The sequence below is a fragment of the Gavia stellata genome, chromosome 7 (genome assembly GCF_030936135.1).
Source record: "Gavia stellata isolate bGavSte3 chromosome 7, bGavSte3.hap2, whole genome shotgun sequence".
Taxonomy (NCBI): Eukaryota; Metazoa; Chordata; class Aves; order Gaviiformes; family Gaviidae; genus Gavia; species Gavia stellata.
In genome coordinates, this window is record NC_082600.1 from 10,917,079 (window position 1) to 10,943,768 (window position 26,690).

Genomic DNA, 26,690 nt, shown 5'->3' on the forward strand with positions numbered 1-26,690 from the left:
TCGCTGTCAGAAAGTAGAAATGTTTCTAACCTCATCCCAGCCTTTCTCCTTCACCCTTTTGTAGTCCTGGTGTAAAAGAAGGGGGAGAAATAGGGGTAGCAGGATGTGTGGTGGGGCCAGCTCTGTTCTTTCTGGTCCTCTCCAAGCAAGGCTTCAGTTATTTTATGTCACCGATGGAAGTTGAATTAGGTGCCTTGATGGTCACCTTCAGCAATAGCTGGTCAGCTGCAGCTCCTTGAGACTCTGACCATGGCAGAGGAGGTGTGCTTTAGATTCACATTGTGTTGCTGGTGGCTAAAGTTTACAGCAACAACCTGTTACAAAAATAGAGGCCTGGGCCATAAGGTCCAGCTTATCAGCAGCGATTGACAGGATAGTCTACCGATAGCAGAGGCAACCTGGAAGCTGAGCATGGCTGATCTGGTGCCCTCAGCTAGCACCAACTCACAAATTTCTTCCTTTGTCCCAATCAGTATAGTGACTGTGTCTCATCAAGGCCTGTTTGTGATGGTTTAGTAGTGGTCTGTCATCCTTTGGCCATTATGATAAGCAGTGACCTTTTGGAGTCAGACTTGATAAACAAGGTGATCCATAGGGTGATGGATCTCTGCTGTTTGTTCCAGGGTAATAGTCACCTCAAACAGTTGACATTAAATGCTGCTTTGCGAATGCCCTTAAGTTGTAGAAGCTTGTTTTACAACTGGTGGTGTATATGGCTGCAACTGGAATCCCAAAGGATGGAGTAAATTTTGGACCTGAGGTGCCATTTCACTCAGAAAAGAGAGCCTTTGAGGGCAGGGTTGAAGTCTGGCTCAGCCAGAAATGGGAAACCTTGAGCAGTCTCCAGCCTCTGGAATTTGTTTTATCTGAGACAAGATTGTTGTGTGAAGTCTGGAGTCAGGGTCTCCATATGAAACTACATCAGAGCTGCGTTTAGGTCTGTGTCTGAAATGAGATAGCTGTAGTCCCAAAGGGATTTTTTTAAATTTCTTATTGCTTTATAACCTAAAATCTCCAGAACAGGGAGCTTCTTGAAGGACACATGTCTAATACCAGTTTCCTATTAAACTTTCACTAATTTTTTAAAATTGTACTTATGACCTGCCATGGATTTTTTTTTTTATCTTTCTGCTTTGAAAACTTGATATGTCTTCCTTCCTTTTCCCACAATACCAGGATAGTGCTGACTATTTTGGAAATTGTTTTCTTTGTTCAGGTTTGGAGTTCTGAATCCAAACAATGCCTGCATCTGATACCCTCTTCCATTTTTGCTGGGCTGGAAATGCTGTTAATAAAAGGCGTAGGCATTTCCCATTCCTTGTTGCCCAGGGGACATAGGTAGGTCGGTCAAACTGAAGTCAGAGCATCTAGAAGCTGAAGAGATGGCTGACGTATTAGAGTACCATCCTGGAACTGAGAATCGAAGCCACTCTTCCCCTCCTGTGCCACAAACTTCCTCCTGTATGATCATCTCGGATAAGGCTATTTTTAATCTCTCTGTGCCCCAGTTCCCTATCTGTAAAACGGTGATAACAGCACTTCCCTCCTTCACAGGGATGTTGTGAGGACAAATGCAGCTCAGGCTGTGGGGCTCTTGGATACTGTGGTAAGCGGGGGCACAGATGGAAGAAGGGAAATGTTCCGCATAAAAGCTTTCTGTTCTTTAAGCCCAGCGGTAGGTTACAGCACCGATGTGAGTATGGTTTCCACTGAAGGCATGGCTTGACTGGTGCCGTGTCTTTTCCCCAAATGTTTCCTTGCTCACTACTGCCTGCATACCAGCAAAACACTTAACATCCTTGCTAAATGCTATTGTTTGCATCCTTGACCGCAGGCTCTGAGAGTCCAAGAGCAGGCGTGAGACTGGCTACTCGTGTGTTTGCCGGTGTAGGCTGCTCTCAGTGACTGAATGGAATACATGCTTCTGGCAACAGCCACCCAGTGCATTTCAGACTCACTCAGACCCTGGAAGGAGTTAAAAATACATATGAATGGATTTTTTCCTGTGAAATTCAAACTACTGTAGCGGTTACTCTGAGCAAACAGTGGACTGCAGGCTGACCAGAAGAAAGCAATTGTCCTTGACATAACTAGTTAAATTTCATAAAAACCACATCCTTTGTGTTGCCACTGACAACATAACATTCCTTAACGTTTGATTTCCAGCGGTGCTTTATTACCCAGCTGTACATGCAAACATACTTTCTTTGGAAGAATTTCTGTCCAAAGACACCACAGAAGAGTGCAAACTTCTTTCCGTTTTAATGTAGACTTCGTAGTGCTTGTTTATATATAGTACAAGCAGGTAAGAGACAGGAAACCTCTCTGCTTAACATTTACATTATCACATGTCCAAAGGGAAGGCTGTGGTGAGTTGAATATTTGTTCAACCAAATCTTGGTCATGCAAATTGAAGTGTTTTTTGGGGGAGTTTTTTGGGCAAGGAGGTAGGAATGTACTTTGTTTATTGCTTACTCCTTGAAACATGTGGCTCATGTCATCTTCCTTGTTCACCTGCTTTGATAAATTCTATATTTAGTTGTCTCTGCCCATCCACTTGAACAAGACAAAAATAACTTCAGTGTAATCCATCCTCTCTGTCTTTTCCTCTCCACCCCTTCCCTCCCCTTTCCTGCCGCTGGGTTTAGGGCATTCAGTTGTTTGGGAAGTGGTGGATTTCATGTTTGTTTTGCTTTGTTTCCTTACAAGTAGGGTTGGGGGGCAGGAGAAAACATTTATACCCTGCAATAAAATTGTTGTGAAGAGTATGCAAACTGTCAGAAACACTTCCTCCTCTCTTATAACATTTGCTGAGGGGTCAGAGTGTGTGCAGAGTGCGTGGAGGGAGGTGGAGCAGGGAGGTTGGGAAATGACTTGCATGTGGCCTACATCTGTCTGACAAAAAGCCAACCGTGCCAGGGGATAAATGGACAAACAGTGTTTCAGTTCTGAACTCTGAGGTTGAACCTAAAGTTTGCGCAGGAGCAACTGTTCAGATAAGTTTCCAATGGACCTTGACTCCTGTCGTGCAAACATGTAGTAGGTAGCATGGAGGAGACTGTCCTCTAAATCCCTGCTCTGGAGAGGATCTATGCATAGGCTGTGCTTTGTACGGCTTCTCCTGTGTCCCACGATGGGCATATATATATTGTCATAAAGTCTGACACAGATCAATGCTGGCCCAAACCCCCAGAAGTATTTAAGCACCTAACCCCTTGACATTAGCATGAATTAAGCACCAAATCAGTTAAGCACTTTTGTTAATCTAGCTGTGGATGTTGACTGTTTTTATCTGCAGATTGGATAAAGAATGTCCACTGAACTTACCAAAATGTTTGCTGCCTATATTATCTGAAATATTATTGTCTTACACTATTAAGCTGATAGGATTTGAGGGAAACTGTATTGTTTTGGTGAAACTACTTTGAGATACAGCCTGCCAAGTTCTCGTATCTTGAGCTGAATGTTGGGTATGTTGTTGTTCCTGACAGACACATTGTCTGGAGATGTAGGGAGAGTGCTTGTTCCCACCAAGAAAAAAATACACTTTCAGCAATTTCTAGGTTGTATTTAAAGATGGTGATGAGGAACAGAAAGATCGAGGAAAAAAACCCCTTAGTTGATGCCTAACAGCATTCAAGTTGCTTCTTGTTGAAATCTTTCATTCAGTATCTGCTTTTCAAAAGAAAGTGAGAAATTTTTTTTTTTCCCTCTTTTTGCATTCATAGAATTACTGTAGGACAGGAGGAAGAAAGAACTGATTTTGAAAACTGTTCACCATTTTAAAGATTAACATTTCTCCTTTCTTCCTCCTCTTTTGCCTGTGTGCCGATGAAAGCCTGAGCCCCGTGGCAGTGGCAGGGTGTCAGTGCTGCCCCGTTTTGACTTGCAGCACCGTGGGTGACACAGGCCGTGGAGGACAGCTACCTGGAGGACACCAGATCACGTAGGAACTTCTGAGACTTGAAGTGTGTTGGGCAGTACAGTGGAACCGCTAACCAAACCTGGCTTTCACTTAGGAGCCTAATTCCCGGTTTGAACCCCCAGGCTATGAATTTGTAACAGGACTTGCTACCTGACCCTGCCTTGCCATCTTGCCTCTGTGGGGTGGCATCCGATTGCTTTGGCCCCCATGCTCTGTCCTGCTTTTAAAGCGAAGGGCGCTTTAGTTTTTAGGAACATTAATTCCTTACTTCACGAGTACAAATGTGCGCTCTGGGTGTTTGAAAAGAAGCGGGCCCTGAATTGAGAGTGCACTTCTTTATGCTTCCAGGCGTAGTGTAATCCTGTTAGTAGTCTGGGTTGCTGCGATCGTACCGGGCAGGCCAGGCTGCCTCGCAGGCATCTGCTTCTCTGCCTATTGAGTCAAGTCAATATCCTCAAAACTGTAATTTTCACTGTAATGATGGATTGCGCTTGTCACAGTTTACAGAATTTTGTCTTGTGTGTTTAATAAAAGAAAACGATTCTAATGCTTATTATTTCTGAAGTCCAATACATTTGAACTAAAGCTCAGCGTATGCAAGACAAACTACGCTTTAATTTTACAATTGTCTGATGGGACTTTGCGATTTATTTGTTGTTACTTCCTTAATGATGTTGCAGTCAGAGGCACTGTTTTGCTAAATGTTGTGTAAAAAGTAAATTGTAGCACAGCAGATGTTGGTATTTGGATGGATGTCGGTGCAATGGGGGGACAGCAACAGTCATCTCTGTCAGCTGTCTTCAGGCTCGGCAGGCCTGCTGCGTGGTTACTTTGGTGTGTAAAAACAGCTCGTTTTGCAACTGGGAAGTTTGGCATTACATTTGGCACTGAGCCATGTAACTGGGTTAACACAAGTGTTTATCCAGCGATTTTCTCAAAATTGGTAACTTGGAGAAAATGTTTATTAAACTTCAGTACAAAGGAAGGGGTAAATATGGCTGGATCTCTTCTTTTTAAAAGGCATCAACGTTTATAATCCTGAAAACCTTTTTTATTACTATTTTTATTTCCTCCGCCCCTGTCTGTCTTTTACTGTTTCATCATCAACCTTTTTGCAGCTTACTGTTCATAATTTCCTTTTTAAAGATTAAAACAGGAAAGCATACCTGATGAAATACAAAGTATATAGAGTGTTGTAACTACCTCTCCATCCTGTGTGCTGTCATGAATTAGGTGCAAAGAACTGAGGACTGAAAATGAAGCTATTTAATTACCACCACCATCCCCTGTTTGGTAGAAATACCAACTGTAGCACAGAACAGGAGCCCTGATCTGCAGAGCAGTTGATTTTTCTATGATAAATTACTGTAATTTTTACCTTGGGCTTCAGTACAAGAATCCCTGCAGGCCATCAAGAATTTTTCATAGAACTGCTGTCAATATTTGACATTGTTCTTTATGGAAATAGCAACTTCGACTGCATTTTTAGTAAGGAGGGGCAGGAGAAAGCAGTAGTTTTGCAAAACAGCAGTTTCAATTAGATTTTTATACCTGGAATTGGGAACCTGTCGATTTAGGGTTCAGGAGACTTTATCATAATGGAGACGTTTAGTTTGGGTTAATTTTTCTCATCCATTTTAATTTTGTCCTGCCTTGTGATTAAATCATGAAATTACTTTATCGCTTAAAAAGGCTCCCATTTCTTTTGGAAAAGGGAAGATGATTAAACTAGGAAATGTAGATTCTCTGGTGAGAGGAAGAAAAGTATATAGAAAAACATATTCTAAAACCAATGATTCTGACCCAGTAGTGGACTTGTGCTTAGTTAATTTTGTAGCTGAACTGCAATTTTATCATCAAATAGAATAGCAGGACAATAATTTTCATGTGGGTCCTTTGTTATCTTTTTTTTTTTTTAAGGAGAGGGTGTTACCTGTCTGTACCTTCCAATTTCTGTACCCAAGCATGGCTTCGTTTAGAAAACGGTAATTTGCAAGAAGATCTGCCCACTATAAAGATTCATTTAGTGTGCTGTGGATAAATGAAAATTGCCAATTAGCCACTGCAAGTATGTATTGACTGCTTTTTGGAAACTTTTTTTTGTCTCTTAGCTTGATACTGAAACTGTAATCCTGATGTTAAAATGGTTTTCTCACAGTATGGAGAAGGAAATAAATGCAAGAAAGCATTAATTTGGGAATAATCTGAACTTTATAGCCTCCCCACCCCAGAGGACGGGCTGAGCGTTTGTGGCCAGCCTGACTTTTGGAAGATTTCACTGTGAGCATTGGCTCTGCTGGTGCTTGCCTGTGAAGGAGCAGGGTCAGTGCAGCGATGTTGTGCGCTCATAGCCAGGCTCTGCATTAACTCTCTTAAACATACGTGTGTGTGTGTGTGTATTTAAAGGCTGTAGCTTTGCTATTTAAACTTGCTTGGATTTGGCCATGTTTCAAGAAGGAGGTCCTGAAAGGGGAGCAATGCTTTCCCCATGGACTGGGCACAACCTACCCTTCTAGCTGCCCCCGTTGCTGCTGGGACAGGACCAGGATCAGGACTGGTGATGGCCGCAGGCATAGTTGGTGTGGCCTGGGATGAGGGTCAGGCTGCCACCTCTCCCTGCCCTGCCTGTGTTCTCAACAGCCCAGCACCTTTCCCCCTGCCCAGCAGAGGTGCAGCACCGGGGACACTCCAGCTTGTCCCTTTGTCATCATCCTCTTCTCTGATGCAGCCTATGCCAGCCAGAATTGTGGTAGCCACATCTTGACTTATGTCTACCACACTCTTCCCCCTCCACAAGGTGCCTCTGTCCTCTCCCTTTTTCCTCCTGCTCCCCTCCTGTCTTGCTGGCAACAGCAGCAGGGTTTTCTGGGTGGCCTTGCTTGGCTTGACCCCAGGGGGTGGCAGAGGAGACCCTAGCAGCTGCCGCCTGAGCTGATAGCATCAGATCAGGGACCAGTGGAAGAAAATGCTGTAACTAGAGTGTGGCCTAAGCATCGAACGACAGGGTTTGCATGCAGAGTTTTCTGTATGTGTGCATGTACCTTCCTTTGCAGAAGTCCCGGAGGCACGAATGTGGCCCCAGATGACCTTCTTCAGGAATGTTACCCCAGGTGACCTGTAGGGTTTTTTTCTCTCTTTTGTTTTGCTTATAAAATACTACAAAAAAAAAACCCCCAAAAAAGCCAAAAACCCCCTCATATGAGTTTAAAGCTTTATTTATGGCTTGCTGGTGTTCTCAGGCTTAAAGTGTGGGATTCTAACTCTTACGGATAGTTGCTGTAGTTGTTGCACGTTCTCCTACAAACCTGAAGGGTAGCTGTAAGCCAGCTAGGCCAGGGCTGTGTTTTGGTGTTTGTTTTGCCTCTGTTCTTTGGGAGCATGCTAGTAAGAATGGGAAGATGAACTACAGACAGCAAACTGTGCTCAGTTATAGGACAGGGCTTTTAGGATTCAGGTGGTAGATGGGATGTTGTGTGGTGCGGAGCAGTCGCGTGATGTGCTGTGCTTGGAAAATCAGTTGCGGAGGGAAGGTGGGGCTGATGCAGCAGTCCCTGACCTCTGAAAATCTGGCGGGCCAAGTGCCCCACAGGTTTGATGCCCCACAGGTTTGATGCCCATAGAAACTGGTGTGAGTTTAGGGCTGGCTGGGGGTGGTGGTGGGAGTGATGTTTGGTTTTCCCCAAGGAATAGGAGCAGTTTTAAAGGAGGAGACTGGAATTTTTGCCATGTCTTCCCAAAACAACAGGATAGGGCACTGCAGGCTGAAAAGTGTAATTCAAGCTCCCGTCTTCCTGTGCCCATCTGCTCTTTGCTTCTGTGTGGTGTATACCTTTCATTTTTGATTCTTTTTTTTAAAATGAAAAGTGGCTTTAACATACCAAGATGCTGGTGCAGCATGAAAATTAATTAATGGTAACAGCATCAAGATAGATGAGTCTTTATTCAGGTGGGTCTCTATTTCATTCCTCCTTGTGTAAGAAACAGATTTTTGTGTGACTGACTGGCATGCATCTCTCCTGGAGCTTATTGCTGTTAGGGAGAGGTATGATGAACTTACTATAATAGATGACTTTGAGGTTCAAAAAAGAATACTCACGATTATATGTATGTGCTTTTAGTAGTACATACATGTAGTACATACATATATTTCAGTGTTACAGGCCTAAATTCTGGTACCACTGAATTCAAGCAGAAATTTTGCTGTTTTATTATATTGCAACTCAATATTTTTACTGTCTATTGTAAAAATAAATGAATTTTAATAGTGTTTAAGGTGACAGAAGTGTGTTTAGCTGAGTCTGTGACCCTGTTGAGGCAGCAGTGTGGATTGTGCTCTGATTTAAGGTGATGACACACCTCAGTCCAAGGCACAAAAATCCTTGGCAAAGTTTCTTTATGCCTGCCTTATTCTGCTAAGCTTAGCACCAGAGTAAGGTGGCTGGTTGTTCTCACGTTACCCAGTGGTGAAGTTGCTTTAATAAATTCTCAGTATGCAATTAAGTTACTTTGCAAAATTCCTCTGAACTGAGGCAGGCACTCCTGTTATCTGGAGGAGACTTTCATTGCTGAGTTTGGGGTAGTGACTCAGTAAAAGTTATCTGTGGAATACTAAATTTGAAGGCATAACCAGGAGGTTGCTGTGATAACAAATATTAGAAATTGCTTTGTGGGAAGTGCTTCTAATGTTTCCATTAATGGCCATTAAATGGCTCAAGATAAATGAAATGTTTTATTAGAACTAACATGGTCTCCGTGTGCTCCTTCAGGGTTTTGCAGACTTGCTAGTGACAAAATGAAGGGAGCACACCCCTTTTTTTATGTTGCTTCTTATTTTTGTGATTGAAATACTTGCTTAACTTGGCTTTTATGCATCTTTCTATGAAATATTTATCCAGTAACTGTTTTTATAAACATGCTTAAAATTCTGCATTGACTTTTTTTTTTTCCTTGTCACTTTTAAGAAATTTCCTGATGCACAGCATGGTCACACAATTACTGGTAGAGCTTTTGTTATAGTGGCCTAGAACAGCTCTGTGTGTTTATGTTGAAAATCAGGACTCAAACCCAGAAGCTAAAGGATAACAATACGATGTGTTAATTTCTTACCCTCTGTAAATTGCTTATTTATAAAAGTCCATGTTCTGCAGCTTAGTTTTTACAAATAGAGCTTTTTTCCCTGTTTCAAACCGCCTCTGAAGTTGGTCCATATCATCTGTTTTAGAAAAGCTGCTGTTTCCATAAATCTCCCCTAATGTCCCTTAGCTTTTTTTTTCACCATTTCTTTACAATTCCCCAAGGTTTTGATTCGCTTTGTGAATGACACAATGATCTAGTAATGGGAGCCTAGAAGAGCGAGCCAGGGACTCGTGAGTCCTCGCCGCAGATGTTTTGTGCACGGCTGCGCCCTGCTTTTTCCCTCCCCTGCTCTTGCTTTCCCATGTGCACCCACCCCCCAAATGACCAGGTCACCTCTCAGCTTCAACAACTTTGGGATTTTAATGGGGAGCCTCTGCTCAGTACTTTTCAGGTTTAGTGTTTGCAAAGCAAATAAATGCATCATAAAAATCACTCTCGCCTGAGTCTTTGGCTCTCCTAATTTTTTTTTAATGGGGCAAAGTGGGGGAAGGGGCGTAAAATCAATGTTTAATCAATTAATGATGCTTTTCCTGAACATCCTCTATGTGTAGGCAGCCCTAGGAATACAAGCTAAAACTGTGCTTTCGAACACACTTTGTTTAATCTCTGGAGGAGCTTTGGTTTGTGTGTGTTTCTTTGCTTTGTCCCCACTTACACTATCTGTCAGTCTCTAGACAGGAAGAACAAAACTGGGTATGTCATATTCAAATAAGGCATGTGTTCAGATAAGCGCGGGAGTCATGGCTAAGGATGCTTATGCTGAGAGGTAAAATAATTAAATCAGCTTTTAGATAATGTCTAGAAAAGCCCTTCCTTGTTCAAATACACCAGGGTGTGGCCTGTTTGGTGGTTTTGGTTTGTTTTTTCTTTCTTTGTATTTTTAGTCGAGATCATAAAATCTGTGGAGGATTATGTCACACCCTTTATATAAATACATGTAGTGTATTTACAAGCCTTATTTGCAGAAATACTGATTGCATTAACTTCAGATTGAGCTCGAGGAACAGTTGTAGGTACCTCCCTCCTCTAAGGGAAGATATTTAAAAAGTTGCAGAGGCTTATTAGTGTAAGTGCCTTGGTAGCTGCATGTGCTATTTTCCGTCATAGTGTCAAGGTAAAAATTACTAGGGGAGAAATAATTGTTTCAAGCATGCTTAATTCAGTTCAGTGAATCTGACATGTCCTCTGTCACTTTTATTTATTTATAAAAATGAGAGAGAGTTGTGCACCTGTCAAAAGCAGAGGAATACGTGATGGCACTTTCTGTTACAGGAACGTTTTATTTTGTTAAAATGCTGTAGCTTCTTATGAGCATATTACAGAAAAGATTTCTCTAATTGTGTTGGACACCTCATGGTAGTTTTAAGTCCTTTTGCTCCCACCGTGAGGTGGTGGAGATGCAGTTTACTCTGAGATTGTTTTCAGTGTAGCTTAAGAAATCACTTTATATTTTCCTGTATTTTATGTAGCTATCCTTAAAACTGCTGGTTTTAATGAAACTTCATTTACATCTTCTCCCACTGGAGACAGCTGTAGGTTAGGACTAGCCTGACTAAGCTGTGCCAAAGGTAGGAGTAAGGAGTTTTTTACATGCTGATTAATTCTCTTTCTTTCCTTTGGGAATATCTGGTATTGTTTAAATTGATTGCTGTAAGCAATATGGCAACATTTTTGACCTTCTAAACTGAAATTCAGCAAAAAAAAAAAAAAAAAAGAAAAAAGATAAACTTCCATGTTTCAGTTTTACATAACCATACAGTTGAAATACAGTGATAAAAAAACCACAGAGGTGTCATCTTCTGTAGTGGTGATGTTGGCTGGTGATCTCAAACCCCTTGACAGAGCTGGAATTGGAGAATGTGGTAGTTGTCCATCCCCTGCATGGAGAAAGTATTGGGTGAGAATCTGTTTTTCTTTCTTCATAATCTGACTTCTGATCTCTCCCAATGCCTAGCTTTGTGAATCAGAGCACCCATTCCTTGCCTTCATTAGGTGTTTCCCATCTGCGCTGTTGTGTAACTAAAGACAGAGGCAGCTTCCAATACGCTTATTTTTCTACACAGCGCACCCGTAGAGCTTTGTGGGAAGTGCTAAGCCAAGGCTGTTTGTTGGTTTCTGAAGTTTAATTTACAGATGTGGGGTGCCAGGTGACCAGGAGTAGTCCTCGTGGGGCTCCCTTTGTCTCTTGAAGGCCAAACTGCTCAGCCATCCCCCTTTACCCCACCTCCAGCTCCCCTTTTTCTCCCCTCCCTCCCCAAATTCCCCCAAGATATGATAATGAAGCAGGTGCCCAGTATTGCAGCTTTGTGTGAGCGTGAGAAACAGCAGTAGGTTTAGAAAAGCCAGAGACCGGCTGGAGGAGGAGGAGGAGGCATTTCTTCTTAACCTGTTGGCACTCACGTCAGTCACTGCTACGCGGGCTGCCGGCGCACCGTGCGGCTGTCCAGCTGCCCAACGGAGAATAAAGCGGGGAGCAGATTTGCCGTGCCCCGAATTAGCCTGTTGTGACCGTGGGATCCCGCGTTAGAGCTGTGAAAGGCACGGAGGAGCCAGGCTGTGAGCTGGGGAGCGTTGGCCTGGCGCAGGCTGGCCGCGGGCTGCGAGCTGACCTCCCTGCCGGGGAGCAGCCCCGGCGGCAGGCCCGGCCGCCTCATTGAGATTCAGGGCACAGGCAGCGCCTCCGCAGCTGTACGCTGGAGGCGGCGGCCGAGGAGGCATCCAGAGAGGGGCCAAAAAAAAAATCATCAAAGAATTGGTCCTCTTCGCTGCGCCTCTGAATAGGCAGGCAAACCAGAGGGCCTCTCTCCAAGAGCGTGTTGGGAAAGGTGTTAGCAAAACCTCCTTTTTTTTTTTCCCTTCCTTTTTCTTTTTCCTTTCCTCAAGCTACTGAAAACTTGGCACTATGTTCAAATATCTTGTTTTGACAGTTTGTTGAGGGAAGGGAAGACTGCTGCACCAGCCTGGTGGGTGTCTGTGCAGCTATTTTTTAAAAAAAATAGATACTTGAACTCAGAGTTTTCATTCGGGTCACCCTAGACTTGTTTTATTGTTTGGTGTCAAGTTGTTAAGATCCAGAATTAGCTCGCTGCCTTTGGAAAGGGCTTGCTTCTGAGTGCTTTAGAAATGCAAAGGCGAATTTTCAAGCCCTGCTTTTTCTTTCCAAATCTGTTTTGATTTCGGCTGGTTTTGAAGCGAGTGGACACATACCCTGTTTACTCAAGCAGTAGAAACTAACTGTAAATCCATGTCCCGCTCTTCAGCGCGCATGAGATGGCAGCTCCTGAAAGCTTCATGTCTTTAAGGAAGCTGGCATCTGTTTCGCCGAAACCTCATTAGGCCAACAGGATGCAGACCACTTCTCGCAGCCATTGAAGTCTCAGAAATGAGTCATTCCGCCTTTCACCGGTGGCACATTAGCACTGCGATTGGCATAACTTTCATGTTTCCCTGGGACGGTTCAGAGCTGTACAATCAAGGAATGTCATACATCTTCAGAGCGGGTGGGAACATTGCGAGGGCTTGCGTAACTCAAAAGCTCTAATATTTTGAGTGTTAACCTTAATTGTAATTAATGGTGCTACTTCTGATGCTTGGAGCAGAAAGTTTAATGCATTATTTATCCATAGATGTGTGATAGCCATTTGAGTGCATTTAATATAACTGAGACCTTGTTTTCAGTTGGTGCTCCTGGGCTTTTTCTGGTTACTTTGGGGCATAAGAAAGTTAATAGTTGGTCCAGTGCTTTTGTAAATATCAAGGGTATCATTGGATGCTGACTTGGTTAACCTAATGATTTTTTTTTCCAAACCATTGGTATGTATGAGTTGATTAAAAAAAAAAAAAAAAAAGGCAGAGGCTTCTTAAATATAGTCTGTTCTGAATTAAAGGGTGTGGTGTTGGCTTTGAATGAGCTTGATGCAGCAACAAGCATGCAGCAGTTGGTAAATAAAGATGGATTTTCTTTTGTTCTGCTGGTGCTTGCTGCTCATTATTCTCCACTTACCCCGTGAGCTTCCCAGGGAGTGGCAGCTGTTTCTGATGTTAGACACTCTATCAGTGGTAGACAGCTCCAGATTCGGTGAGATACTGTTGTGGGGAGGAGAGGAAAATAACCTAACCCTGCATTATTGTAAATCCTCAGTAGAATTAACTTTTCATGAACCAAAAGAGTTTTGTGTTTAAACTTTTTGTGAAATACTCAGGCGTAAGCGTGCTTTGCAGTACGTGTTACTGTGAAAAAGCTTTTCTGGCGTGAGATGGATTTACATTCTAAGTGTGTGTTAAGTATTTTAATGTGCAATGTGTGGGGGCAGACACAAGGCAATAAAGGGAAATCGGTCTATAACAATCTTCATGTATATTTCCAGATATATATATATATATATAGTGTCAGGGAATCTTTGCTTGGAGTAAACAGAAACATAAAGATCTTAAATAATAAAGCTAGCAAGCTACAGAGGAGTATATTTGTTTCCAGGATTTTATATGTAGGATTTATAACCCATGCTTTTGCTTTCCTGTCTCTGCAGTGTTAGCATTCTGTTACTGAAAACAAAGAAGGCTCTGCCAGGGCATTACACAAGCAATGAATCACAGAGGAAAAAATGTTTTGCTTTGTAAATTGTTCACTTTTCCATGGTGGATCATTATTACTATTTTTTTTTAGTGTTGTCTGATAGAATTTGCCACACATGCTTGCATTGACTGTACTCGGTACAATTCTTCTAGTGTGACTACATAACTACTAATATTAGTGAGTTCAAGTAACTTCTTGCTTATGATTCTTAAAAACAAAACCACAACAGGAACAAAAAACACAGGGCAAAAATTGAAACAGCTCAGTTCACTCTTCAGGCATGACAGCTTACTGAGTATATCAGAGGAAGGAAAAGGTGTTAATGTTTTTCAGTCAGCTTTGTCCCAGCAGTTCCACGTAATTATTTTTTGTCTGTATTGGAAAACTCCTTTTCTACCTAAAAAACTCGGATTTGCTGTCGTGATCAATGTGGTCCTCCTCACAGATTGTAGGAAGTTTGTAGTGTTTTAGCTAATCATAAAAATATAAACTTATTTCTTAAGAATATACACCTTGTACGTTTTCTCGATGACTGTGTTGGTGAATCTGTGTTTTAGAACTTCTGTAGAGGAATGATAGTTTGCTCAGGCTTGAATGTAAAATTATACTTACAGATTATCTGATTGGGAAGTCACACACCGGGCAATGTCTTGCCACTTTGCTGCAAGATGCAGAAGTATAACCTCAGTGTGTTATATAATAAAATTTATACCACAGATGCTGCAGTGTGCCTCGTACTGTCCTTGGCAAGAGCAATAATCAATAATATGTATGCTTGCCATATTACAGGATTCATTATGCTCCAGACATGCAGAAAAAGACGTTTAAAATCATGTTACTTATTTGCAAATACAAAAGGTGGATCAGGAACCAGAACCAGCTAAAGCAATGGGTAAGGGAAGTTCCAAATAGAATGGTCCTTGCAAAATGCCTGGCAGTAATGAAATCCTTGATTTTTTTCACACAAAAGAGTGAGTGCGGAGGAGGATGCTATATAGGTATGGAATACACCATTTTAAAGACTATGTGATTAATCCTGTTAGATGATGTGTTTCTAACAGAGAACTAGATTGGCGGAATAAAGCTGTAAGAAAGTATAAGAGCCAAACATAAGTATCTAATCTAAGAGGAAGAGTCTCTTGTGACACAATGTAATTTTGTGTAAAATTATGCATACTTCACTGAAAATAAGCAGATAATAATTTCAGAATTGCAAAAAATAAATGTCTCCTCTGTAAATATGGACAGGGAAGACATGTAGCATAGATTAGGGAGTAAGGGAATTGGAAACTCTCTGTCTTGCCCCTCTTCAGATATTTTTCGTCCCATCCAATCTGTATTTAGTCCTAAAGGCAGGTATGATAAGGGGTATGGATGGTTCCTAGGTCTCCTGGGTCTGCTTTATGCAAGAGAAGAAAATACCAATAAGTGAGGTATGTAACAGTGCGTTCCAAAATAGTGATAGTCCAGGCAGCCGCCTTCCCAACCTGCTTACCTAGCAAACCTCTCAGCAAGAGCGAGGCTGAGCACACCGTGTAGCTTCTTGTCCTTGTAGTCGCATCTGTGATGTAATAGTAATGAGATTGGAGTAATCTCACTGATCTGGGCTGAACTGGACTGGTAATTTAAATGTGAAAGGCTTCATAATCTCCTACTGATCCCAGAAAGTTTGCAGCTCTTAATTAAGGTCAGAATTAAAAAGACAACGACAACAAAACCTTCTACATTTACTGCCTTGCTTATAAATGTTAAGCCATGACAGCTACAGGTGAGTTCTGAAATTTCTAAAGCCATGATGACATTTTTGTAAACATCTTGTAGGTTAGTATAACACTTGCAGCTGCAACAGACATCTCTAAAAGAAAGAATGAGAAGGTTTGTGCTCATTCCTTTTCCCCTCATCTTTCTTGCCTTGTGCCCTGTTTCATCAGTGCAAATGGATGTTTTCTGCAGACATGGTCCCTGTTGGAAAGGTAGCTCTGTGTGACTCTCCTCTGGTTCGGTAACTCTTAGTTTTTTGTTGCTTTAGATTAGAAAATTAAAATCCTAATGAGGGCTAAACAGGTGAAAGCAGCAGCTAGGGGTGCGCGCACCCATAGCCATGTGGTGTGGGCATTGGTGTTTTTGTGCTTCTGTGCGCAGGAGAGAAAAGTATGAGTCTGAACGGAGAAGAAATGACACAGCTTGTGCCTGAAGCAGGTTGAAACTGCACTGCAGAGGAGGTCTGTGGGGAGAGGAAGGAGGCAAAGCAGCTGCAGGGGAGTTCCTGGGGCAAGGGTGCACATCACTGCGAGAGAAATTACCAGTGGAGGAGAGCCAAGCAGCAGGAAAAGAGGGTGTGAGTGGAGCCTGGGAGAACAGGAAAGCAGCAGAAGGTTGCCAGAGCCAATATATCTGGGGAGTCTTTTCTTCTCGCTGCTTTTGGTGGTTGTTTGAAGAGCTTGCCAGCAGATGAAACCGTGGGCACTGGGTACCAACCACTGCAGCAGCATCCTTGCGGGGTGTGCAGGCATGCTCCTGCTGTGGCAGACCTGAAAGAAGCTTGGCTGCTAGTCTGCTCGCTCATCCTCCCCTGATGCTGAACAAACAAATGAGAAACCATACTGGAGGGAGGAGGGTATAGCTGCTGCCCGGCTGTGGGTGCTTTGTAGTGACCACTTCTTTTTTTTTTTAATGTTTTTAAATCAATTGTTGTTGGGTTGAGCAGAGTTGGAAAGTGTGGCTGGTACCCTGATTTGAATAGCACCTTGAGTGAGGCTTTTGTGATTCAGCCAAATAGAAACATTAGTGCAGGACCTTGTAGGACCTAGAGGTCCAGCTTGACACCGTGTAAAGCTGCTTGAGGTTCTGGGGAGACTGCCTGAGAAGTTGACAACATGGACAATAAGCAAAGGAAGAAGCTGAGCCACATTGACAAAGGTCACCTGGAAGAGCCACAGGTAGAAGCCCTGTCTTCCTTCCCTGAAGTGCAACTGAGTAAATCCAGTAAATAACTGAAGTTTTAATCAACTCTTTTCTTTTTATTCTACGGCTGGAGATTTTGAATATGGCTGTAACATAGTCACGCAACTCTTACTTGCGCAGGTTAGTCAGATGACCAGTAGCATGGTGTGAGCAAGGGATGTTTTCTCTGACAAAGGTGGAGTATCTTTCAGAATAGGTGTTTGTTTTCTTTTTGGCGGCTATACATCATCCATTGTTTTCCCCTTCATATTGTGATATATCATCTCGTGTTTCATGCTTGAGATGTTGTGAGAGGAGTGAGTGATGTTATGTAACTTAAGCAGAGAATTATCTTCTTATGTTCTAAAAGTGACTGTTGGTTTGATAAAGCAGTTGACTAATTAGTAAATTACCCATTGTTGTTTAAAATACTTGCGCTGCAAAATGTAAATGAAAAAAATTTCTCCAGTTGTCAGTATGAAAAATGACAATAGCAAAAATAATACATAGGACATCTGCTCTGATTTTTTTAAAATTTAAAATGCATTTAAGGCAGATGTTACAGAATTTGAATGGAAATCGGAGTAGATGGAAGAACAAAACATAGCTGGTTTACTTTTATGAAGTTCCATTTTTATGGTTAACATCACTAGCAATATCTGACTCAGTGCCTGTATTTTTCCACTGTTTATATCAGAATGAACTGAATGTTCTTAAAATTCTTGGTATGTCAGGATGACATATAGTTTCAATATTTAAAAAAAAATTGTTGGCGAGTCAGTATTTCAGGGTGTTTTCTGATGATCCCTCCTTTTGCCCATCCTTTCTTTCCAGGAGAATACATAAAAACATGGAGGCCACGGTATTTTCTTTTAAAGAACGATGGCACGTTCATTGGCTACAAGGAACGACCGCAGGATGTTGACCAGCGGGAATCACCTTTAAATAACTTCTCAGTAGCTCGTAAGTGTTTCTACATGCTCCCTCATCCAGTTTGGGGGTTGATGTCGTCTTGTAGTCATAGCACCAGTAAGCTGCATCAGTAACATTCAAATCTGCCCAGAGTGATTTATCTAAACACTAAATGTGTTTATTTGAGATAATAAAACCCCTCTGTGTTTCTCAGGAATGACTGTGATGTGGAGGTTTGATACTCTGCCTTTTTTTTTTTTTTGGCTGTTTTCTACTGTTTCTGGTTATAGAATAAAATGGGTTTATTTGTTAATATTTTGTATGTCTGTTATTCAGCAAGTTACTTTAAAGTGAAAATTAACCCAGGTGCATGTCTCAGTACTTGGCAGGTAGGCACAGCCGAAATGTTTCAGCCTCTGTTCTGCCACCAGATCTGGATTCAAGTGACATTGACATAAGTCAAAGTTATTTGATTGTTAACATAAGATAACACAGAGTGAGCACTGCTTTTAATGAAAGACGCTCAATTTTTCTTATTTTTGAACACAAAACTATATTTCTTCTATCAGAGCCAACAAAAAGGTTTGGAAATAATAACATCTCCTAACCTCTGCACTCTGTCCTATGCAAACATTTCCGACTTTGCTCAGGTGCTGCAGCACAGGATGTGATAGAAGAATCAGAAGATAATTTCCTTTTCTTGCTCATATTTTTAACCTTTCGCTGTATACTTCCAGCTTTTATTTTCTCCTGTTCTTAATCTTTCCTGTCTCATGATCTGCCTGTGTCTCGTTCCACCACTTAAAAATAGATCATTGTGGCACCTGTTATTAACAACGAACTGTTCGGTGTTCCTGGTGACTAGTGGAAGCAAAGTTCTGCAGAGGGAAGGGTAGGGGCTTTCCCTCTTCATTACAGGGTAGCTTGAAATATATGGGGTTCATCTTTGTAGTTGAACTTTAAGCAGACAGATTTATTTTGGAACACCCTGGGCCCGGAAGAGGGCTGGGCAGCACTAGGAATTAATGTGAATGTTCATTTTTTTTGCGCTGCTAGCAACATATACCTGTTCTGACTGATGATGGGAATAAATAATGGACATGCTGTTGCGTGGTGCCTCTGTGCAGGATGCCAAGAGTGCTTTGGGGTTTTTTTGTCTCGTTTTAGAGAGAGAATTGTAGTGTTTTCATTTCGGTAATGACATGGTACTTTCCTCTTTAGACTGGTATCTCCTTATGGATCAAAAAGGTAAAGAAAAGCAGCAGAAAGCCATTAATTCATAAATTAATTCAGTACTTGGTCTATAGCCAGAGGCTTTTAACAAATGCACTTTTTGCAGGACACTTCCATCCTGTTGCTGCTAACTGCATTACTTACAATAATTATTCACTGCAGCTCAGTGCTAAGGAGTAAAAAAAGATGTGTCTGTTGCTTTCTCTTTGTCCAAGTTGCCTTCAAAAAGGGTCAACTTAAATCGGCTGTCACAACAGGAATACAGTGCTCTTTTTTGGCATATTGAGCCCATCAGTCTTGGCATTTATAGATAAACAAGTTTGTTACCATTGTTTTGGAGCATTGCCGAAAAGACATGACACATGCCTGTAGAGGAAGGTATACCCCTGTAAGAGGGATTGCAGGGAGGATGGTGAGTGGAAGGATGTTCCTAGCAGTGGCTCTTGCCTGGTTACCCAGTGGCAGGTTGGGAAGGCCTAGATGATATGGGGGGGACCTCCTTGCTAGGAGCCATTATTATGGTTTTGGTCTCACAGGAGCAGCTGTTGCCCCACCAGGATTTAATTTCTCATGTAGGCACTAGCATGCAGTGCTGCCAGCACCTGATGAGCGGTTCCCTTCTGGGTACCCTCCACACTTGTATCATTTGGATGTGTTTTGCAGCACAAGTTTTCCCTGTGAACCTGCTTGCTTGGTACTTTCATTTGGGTTAACTTGCCAAGTTAGCTTGAGTGAACTCGAGCTGCCTCTGGAGGAAGGCTCAGGCCAGAACGAGCCTCGCGCTGCAGAGGCAGCCTGCAGAAGCTTCCTGCCAGTGAAAGGTAGGGGGGAATTTGGCTTAAATGTTTTGTAAAAATTAATCCTTTTTTTTTTTTTCCCAAGAGACCATAATAGCCCCGACTTTTTTGTTAATTAGTGAACTAGGTTGGTTTTTTTTGAGATGGCAGGCTGTCTCTGTCAGTTTGTTCTTTGGAAGCGGTCCCATGTTTCTGATTAAAACCTTTACCCTCTTTTGCTGTAAAATAATGCAGGCTTTTTTATCTTTGCAAGTAAAAGGGTTTTTTTGATGACTGGGGGACTCTTCTTACTTGTAGTGTAAAATTCATATTAAGTGATTTTTTCAGTCTATGAGAGGTAGGAAATATTCAATTCAGGAGAAAACAGTGAAAGAAGGTAACATGTAATGATGATTTGTCTTTTCCCTTAGCAGGTGTGAAAGAAGTATTAGTGATAAATACAGAGTGTGCTTTCCATGTGCTTGACAGTCTCTTCTTTCTTCTACACTAGCCTTTTCCTTTCAGTCTGTGAGGGTTTTGATCATACATCTTTGAAAACTTGTTTATAGGGCTCTGCCATGGGTAAAGAGAGGCTCACTTTTTTTTAAGTACCTTTTTTTTAACCTAATTTTCCATTTAAAATAGCTATATATCTATGTTTGTAATTTAATGATATGTTTAAGGAGTTTATTTTCCCTGTGGAAGTTACCTGTTGGCAATTTATTTTAAAAAAACCAAACAAACAAAGCAAAACTTCTGAAAGGTGGTGGATGAGCATTTAACTGTGATTTTTTGAGCCATATTTGTGTTCGTGTTCTGTATTTCACCACTAGGAAGACAGAAGGAATAAAAAAGTCTGTACCTAAATAGTTCTGCTCCAGAGACCCTGCAGATAAATAACCAATAGAGCCTGTGTTGTAAATCTGTGAGATAAGTAGCCTTCATACCGATTGTAATCTTGGATTATCGTGTATGTCTGCCTATTAGGTTATAAGCCTTTAAAACCATATAGCTGAGAAGAGCAGTATATTGTGAAAAACCACATGGAGAGAGAGGCTATTCCTGTTAGAAAGAAGGGATTATTTCTCGGACTGTCAAAAAGGAGGGTGGACTGTGGTGGTTTTGTTGTACAGCTGAAAACATAATTGCTCAACAATATGAGTGCTCCTTTTGGGACAGGACTGCGTGTCTGCAGTCAGGCATTTATCACGGGGCATGGGATGGCCAGATAGCAGACAGATTTTCTGTGTCTGCTCTTACTAGGGGCCACCTTAGTCCAGGTCTGTAACTCAGGGCTCCCAGCCCCTTGCTTTTGCCGTGCTGAGCTGTTGGGGTCAAATCTATCCGGTGGTACTAGCAGAAAAGGAGCGCTTCAACATAATATTCCTGTTTGCCTTTCCAAAGTTTTATTTATTTATCATTCTTCTTGCCTGATTTACCTTCTTTTTCCTTCCCTCCCCCCCATCCCATTCCTTAAAGAAACTAAAGCAGGAATGGGGAGGATTTTTCCTTCACACTATCGTTTTGAAGTGTGATGTCGTTATATAGGGAGCAGAGTTTGACACTTTCATCGCAAGTAATCTGCCTTTTAGCTTAAGTGCTGGGGAAGCAAATATTGTGACATTTTAGAAAGTCACTGGGATAATACTAAGTGTCTTTCAAACACAAAATGGTAATTTACATTTGAATGCCTTGGTGTCTGTTCCTGTTAGGAACAATTTCTCTGTCCTACTTACTTTAAAAGACCAAACGCCAGGAAAGAATCAAGAGGTTCTTTAGAGCAATTTAAATCATTTTTAGCAGGCTGCTGTTTATAGTACTTACTTTGTTGCAAATGGGGAATACTTTTGTTGGCCTGTTTGACAGGAAAAACTGTCTTCAAAGTGGATAAGCAACCCTTGGCCTGTATTTGAAATGTGAATTTTTTTATAGCAGAACCCCCAAACATGCCATGAATCAGGCCTAATATTATACAGCATCTGTATCTGTGCTGTGCTGTAGTGGTGCATGTTGTGGTACATGATTATAGAAGGCAAGTTTGGTCTTTCTCTAGCTTGCCAACTACAGTAAAGACCACAGAGTCGGTTTTAAAATTAAGAAAAAAACCTGCTGCTTCATTGTTTCATTGATAAAATCCAAGCAATTGTCATATATGGGGAAACTTTCTGAAACCTATGTGGTACAGCACTTTGGTAAAGCAATTTAAAAATAAAGCCTTCTGTATTTCTTGATATGTGCTGTTATGATTGAGCAGCGTAATTAGACAGCATATTGTTCACAAAACAAAACACTTCTATGTGACATACTTGAATTATAGTGGTTATTAACTGACAAATCTCTATTATTCATCTTGCTGTATGCCTTAAAGATTGCTGGATCAGCAAGCTTAACAAGTATCAATGGACAGTGCTGATTTAGGGGAAAAGTGGTGGTGTTTAATTGGTCCCCTTCTACGACAGAAAATGCCTTGTGTGGTTTATTATGCTGAAATTAAATGGTTAAAGTTTAGAATTCATGGCTAGTTTGAATATCTGTGCTGCTACTTCAGAATACTTAATCTGAAGCACTAAATGTGAATATAAAGGCTATTTTAAAAAGGTAAGCAAAACCTCTCAGTGTGTTTTTTCATCATGTCGCAGTTCTGGATAAGTATAGGAGAACAGCTCGTATTTGCATGAGGTTAGAAATAGCCTGATTTTCTTCTTCAAGCCTTCAGCCAAATTCAGGGCTGCATTGTGCAGGTTTATAGAGGACAACCTGAGCCTTCATCTAATCATGTTAAGCAGGCAAAAATGGGAGACAGAACAAACAAACAACAGAAAAAAAAAAAAGAAGAGCAGCTAAACTAACGTGGACAATGCGGGAGCAGGAATGAGATCTCTTGAGTTGAATTTATCAGAACCAGGCTTACTGAGCTGTGCCAGCTCGTGCAGTTGCGTTCGGCCTTAACTGCCATACTGCGAAAGAGGATGGAGGTAGCTGGAAGGCTAAATAGGGTGCTCTGCAAGCACGGCTGCGTCGCTCTGTGAAAGTTCTTTAATCTCGATGAATGAAGGAGTGCCGTTTATCACACTAAAACCTTTTCATGACTCATTAATAAACTTTCTGTTATCTAATTGCAGTGCTTTAGTAGGATGCAGTATAACCTCAGCGTGCTATTAAAGAAAAATTAGATTTTCTTGTCATGAAAAATGCAAAGTTACTCATTGAAAAGCTTATAATTCCAGTAGCAAATGAGGCATGAAATATATTGCCAAAAATACAGCGCCCAAAACCACTGATGGTAAATATTTTATCTTGGTGCTAATTAAGAGCTTGGATTTAAAACCGAGCATTCTAAATTTTCTCAATAATAAAATTAACCTAATGATACCAGTGTAGCCTTAGTAACATGCACTGTTATTCTGGCTGGATTCTCTCCTCGACTTCCACATTGCTGATGGTGGAGGGTGTTCATAGCTCTAGCAGTAAGCAGAAATTTCTTCTTTTCTTCGTAGTGCCTTTTTATTTACTTGGAAATTGATTTAGAACCTGAAGACCAAATAATAGCAAGCTTGTGGTTTCATTAACTGTAAGGAAAAGAGTTTAATGTAAGAAAAAAAAAAACCAGTTACCTGTCTTTTCTCCGCGCCCCCCCCCCCCCCCCGCTCACTTGATTTCTTGATTTGACTTCCCTTTAACAGGAGCTGTTTAATTAGCATTAAATTTTCTATTAATACAAATCTGAAAAATGTGGTGTTTTAGCTTCTGTTGTTATTTCATTGATTTTCTTTTGTTTTTCAGATCCTCCCTTTTAGTATAGCTAGTGTACCCTTAATCAGGTGCATTTTCAGGCCCAAATTTGAAGGATAAACACTCATCACATCTTATGAAGCTTAAAATAGTAGGTGTGATTTTTTTAAAACAAACAAACAAAAAAGAATGCTCAGCTCTTGAGCGAGCATTTTTATGAAGGAAGTGGTGGTTTTGCATGTAGCCATACTTCGGTAGCCTTTGTAGGTTGTGCTTAAATGCTGGCAGTGATGGAAGCTGTTAGCTGCATGTCCGTACAGCATCCGACTCTGCGGCAGCTGTTCTGAAGGCATTTTGAACGGGGTCTTTTCTGGGGGTGCCTCTGCAGTTTGATGTTCCCTCTAGTGTTTGAGGACTGGAAATGCTGAGTCTAATCTTTGTCAGGTCCCTGCAAAATGACCAAACGCACTGTCTAGCAACTCCTTGAAAGCCAAGGACAGGGGCTTATGTTGGGAAAGTCAAAGGGAGGGAACGTGGGGGCTTGGCTTTAGTTTCAGTGGATGTAATTGCTGCATTATCAGCTGACTTTGTCCGTGTGCTCTGCTCTGGATGACCTTTGGAGTGTAGGACCTGAGTCTGAACAGCTTCTCTGTCATCACATCACATTTCTACTTGCCTTTCTGGGCAGACCAAACGTGGAGCCTGTCTAAGCAGAATTTGATTTCGGTGCTGCTTAGATGACTATCTATCTCCCAAGCTATTTATTGGTTTCATCAACACAGTAAATTGTCTCAAGTCTCCTAAAGAAGTACTTACAGAGATTTCTATGGCTGATTAATCAGAACAGTTTGCTAGATAAGAATAAAGACAAATGATTATTTAAACCTGCTTATGTACCATGACTCTTTCTTCCTTGATTGTGGTAGAGTGCCAGCTGATGAAGACAGAACGACCTAAACCAAACACATTTATCATTAGATGCCTCCAGTGGACCACAGTAATTGAAAGAACATTTCATGTGGAGACTCCAGAGGAGCGGTATGTTTCATTCATATTTAATACATAAACTACTTGCAAAAGCAGATGCAAGTGATCAGCATTAATAGGAAGGCCTTTGCCGAAGCTCTTATTTATCAGATGATGTACGTCTAGACTGAAAAGCAACAAATAATTTTTGAGCACCTCAGTTTTAGTGCGTGTTGCAGTATAAAAGATACCTTAAAGGGGGGTTTCAGAGAGTGGATTTTGAGTAGTATTTGTAAATGAGATGTTGCTAGGTTGGGTATCCAGAACAGACAGGTGTGGGTGTGTACCAGCGCACAGGTGATTATTTCTGGAAACTCAGGGTTTATTTCTCACTGGAAATGTTGTGGTATGTGAAATGCAGGGTTTCTGACCTGGGAGTTTCTGGAAGGATGAGCACAAGTGAAACAGATTCAGGCAAAGTTGAGTTGTATCAAAATAGTGACCTTTCAAAGTCTTTTTAAACACTTTGTTTTTAAAGGGAAAAAAGTTAGTTGTGTCATTGCTGATTGCTAATGTTTTATGCAAATTAGATAATAAAGGTGATAGTTATCTGCTGCAGGTGCAGATTTCTGTTTCAGCTGTTAGGAAACAAAGCTAAGAGTGTGCATCCTGTGCTCTCAGAGAATTGATCTCTTACCTCCTCAGAGAACAGTTTTCAGCACAGCTATTCTACAACTACAGAGTATTTAAATATTTACTTGCTCTTCAGGAACTGAACTTAAATTATGCCAGTACCATTGCCCTAGGGGAAGGGGTGTTTTAAAACCCTTGTCCTCCCTAGATATGATATTGGCACATGTTTATTTTTAAGATCAGCAAATTCTACCTAATATTCTTTGCTTTTTTCTTTCGTAGCATTTGCATGCACTGATTTAAAGAAGGTTCCTGTTTATTGCTTTTGATTCTATTACAATGATCAGAAGAAGGTGCAATCAAATTAAAAGCAAAGAAAAATAAACTGGTCCTTGTTTCTTTTGGTAGCTTTGTGGTCAGTGACCCTAAAGGGAGTGAATAACAGTTTCCACTTGGGGGAAGATTGTATTTCAGTGTTGTTTTGTTCCCTCCTAGCTAATTAAGTAAGCTTTGTGACACTTCAGGGCTCAGCGTTAGTCACCTCTGTTGTGTACGCTTGAGACATAAAAGCTGAGGGTGAAATTCTGGTCTCCCAGAAATCAAAGATACTTCAGGAGGGCCAAGGTCTCAACCAAGTCAGTAACAAATATTAAGAGAGATGTGAAGGTAGATACACCTTTAGCTTTCTCTGTGCCTTTAAAACCAACATTTGTTTTCTGAGAGAGATGGAGAGATAAAAATACAGAAGAGAAAGTTCTTTTTGTAATAGTTCTGAATATGAAAAATGACTAGGAAATAAAGGAATGGGTTTGTGATAGTGAATGAAGTAGTCTGTGCTGGGAGTATAGGGAGAATGTTCAGAATGTTTAGCATTATCTTGCTGCCCCAGACAGGGGTGGGTAGTACACATTCAGACAAAATCCAAAATAAAAATATACAGGGCGGGAAAGACCTGGTGTGTAATTGGTGCAGTTTTTATTAGAATCTTGTGCTGGGTGCTTTTTCCCATGGACTTCACTTCCTCTGGGGAATGATTTGCCTCTTCCATCCATCACAAACTGAAATTCACGTATTCAGATATGATTTTTTTTTTCAATAATTTCATAGAACCAGTGAAAAATTTGACATTGATTAGGATGGCATGGCTTCACTGCAGCTTGTGCATGGGAGTTGTTCAGCATTGGCTGCTTCCGTTCCTGCTGTAGTAACAAAGTATTTTACCTGGGGTGTCCTTGGGAGAAGAGTTTAGCCAGTGCCCAAAAGTATCAACTAAACTACTACATCCCATTCCTTACAAATACGAAAGATAGTAAAACATGGTAAATTCACATAGTCCACTGAACATGACTTCAGCCCCAGTATGCCTTAAAGCCCATCCCAAAACTCTGCAGTCCTTTGAGTTGTATGCTTTATGTTCAATAAATTTGCAGTGAAATGAAGTGAAGGCCAAGAACTTTCACTTCAGTAGTTTCCAAAGGTGTGAAATTTCCCAAAGGACACTGGAGTGGAAGTGGTGTCCATAGGAGTTGAAGGGGTCAGCATTAGAGCACTGGCTGCTGAAACAGCTGTGGAAACTTTATCGTAACCAAGACCTGTGCCTAAGGTAAAATGTCACTGCTTTTGATGACATTCTGCTAAACTTTACACAGGAATTGCTGTAGTTCTGTCATCACCTTTGCAACAGAGGAATAACCTAAGTATCCTGGGCTTTAATACCTTCTCCTATAACACCCCTTCGCATTAGAATTTGGGATATGTGTGCGAAGAGGTGGTGTAGTGCCCCCAGCAGTTGGAGATACGTGTTTCAGTGCACCATAGGAATGGAAAAGCTGTGTTTAATTGCTTTGTGCTGCGTGGG

The 26,690-nt window shown here is 41.4% G+C and overlaps 1 protein-coding gene across 1 annotated transcript in view; it reads left to right on the top strand.

Annotated features, from left to right (window-relative positions):
- Window positions 1–26,690, top strand: part of AKT1 (AKT serine/threonine kinase 1) — a 66,626-nt gene that overhangs the window by 14,853 nt on the left and 25,083 nt on the right. The window contains exons 2-3 of the mRNA XM_009806793.2: window positions 17,415–17,543; window positions 24,160–24,271. Coding sequence (XP_009805095.1) covers window positions 17,415–17,543; window positions 24,160–24,271 — 241 coding nt within the window. The remainder of the gene's footprint in view (window positions 1–17,414; window positions 17,544–24,159; window positions 24,272–26,690) is intronic.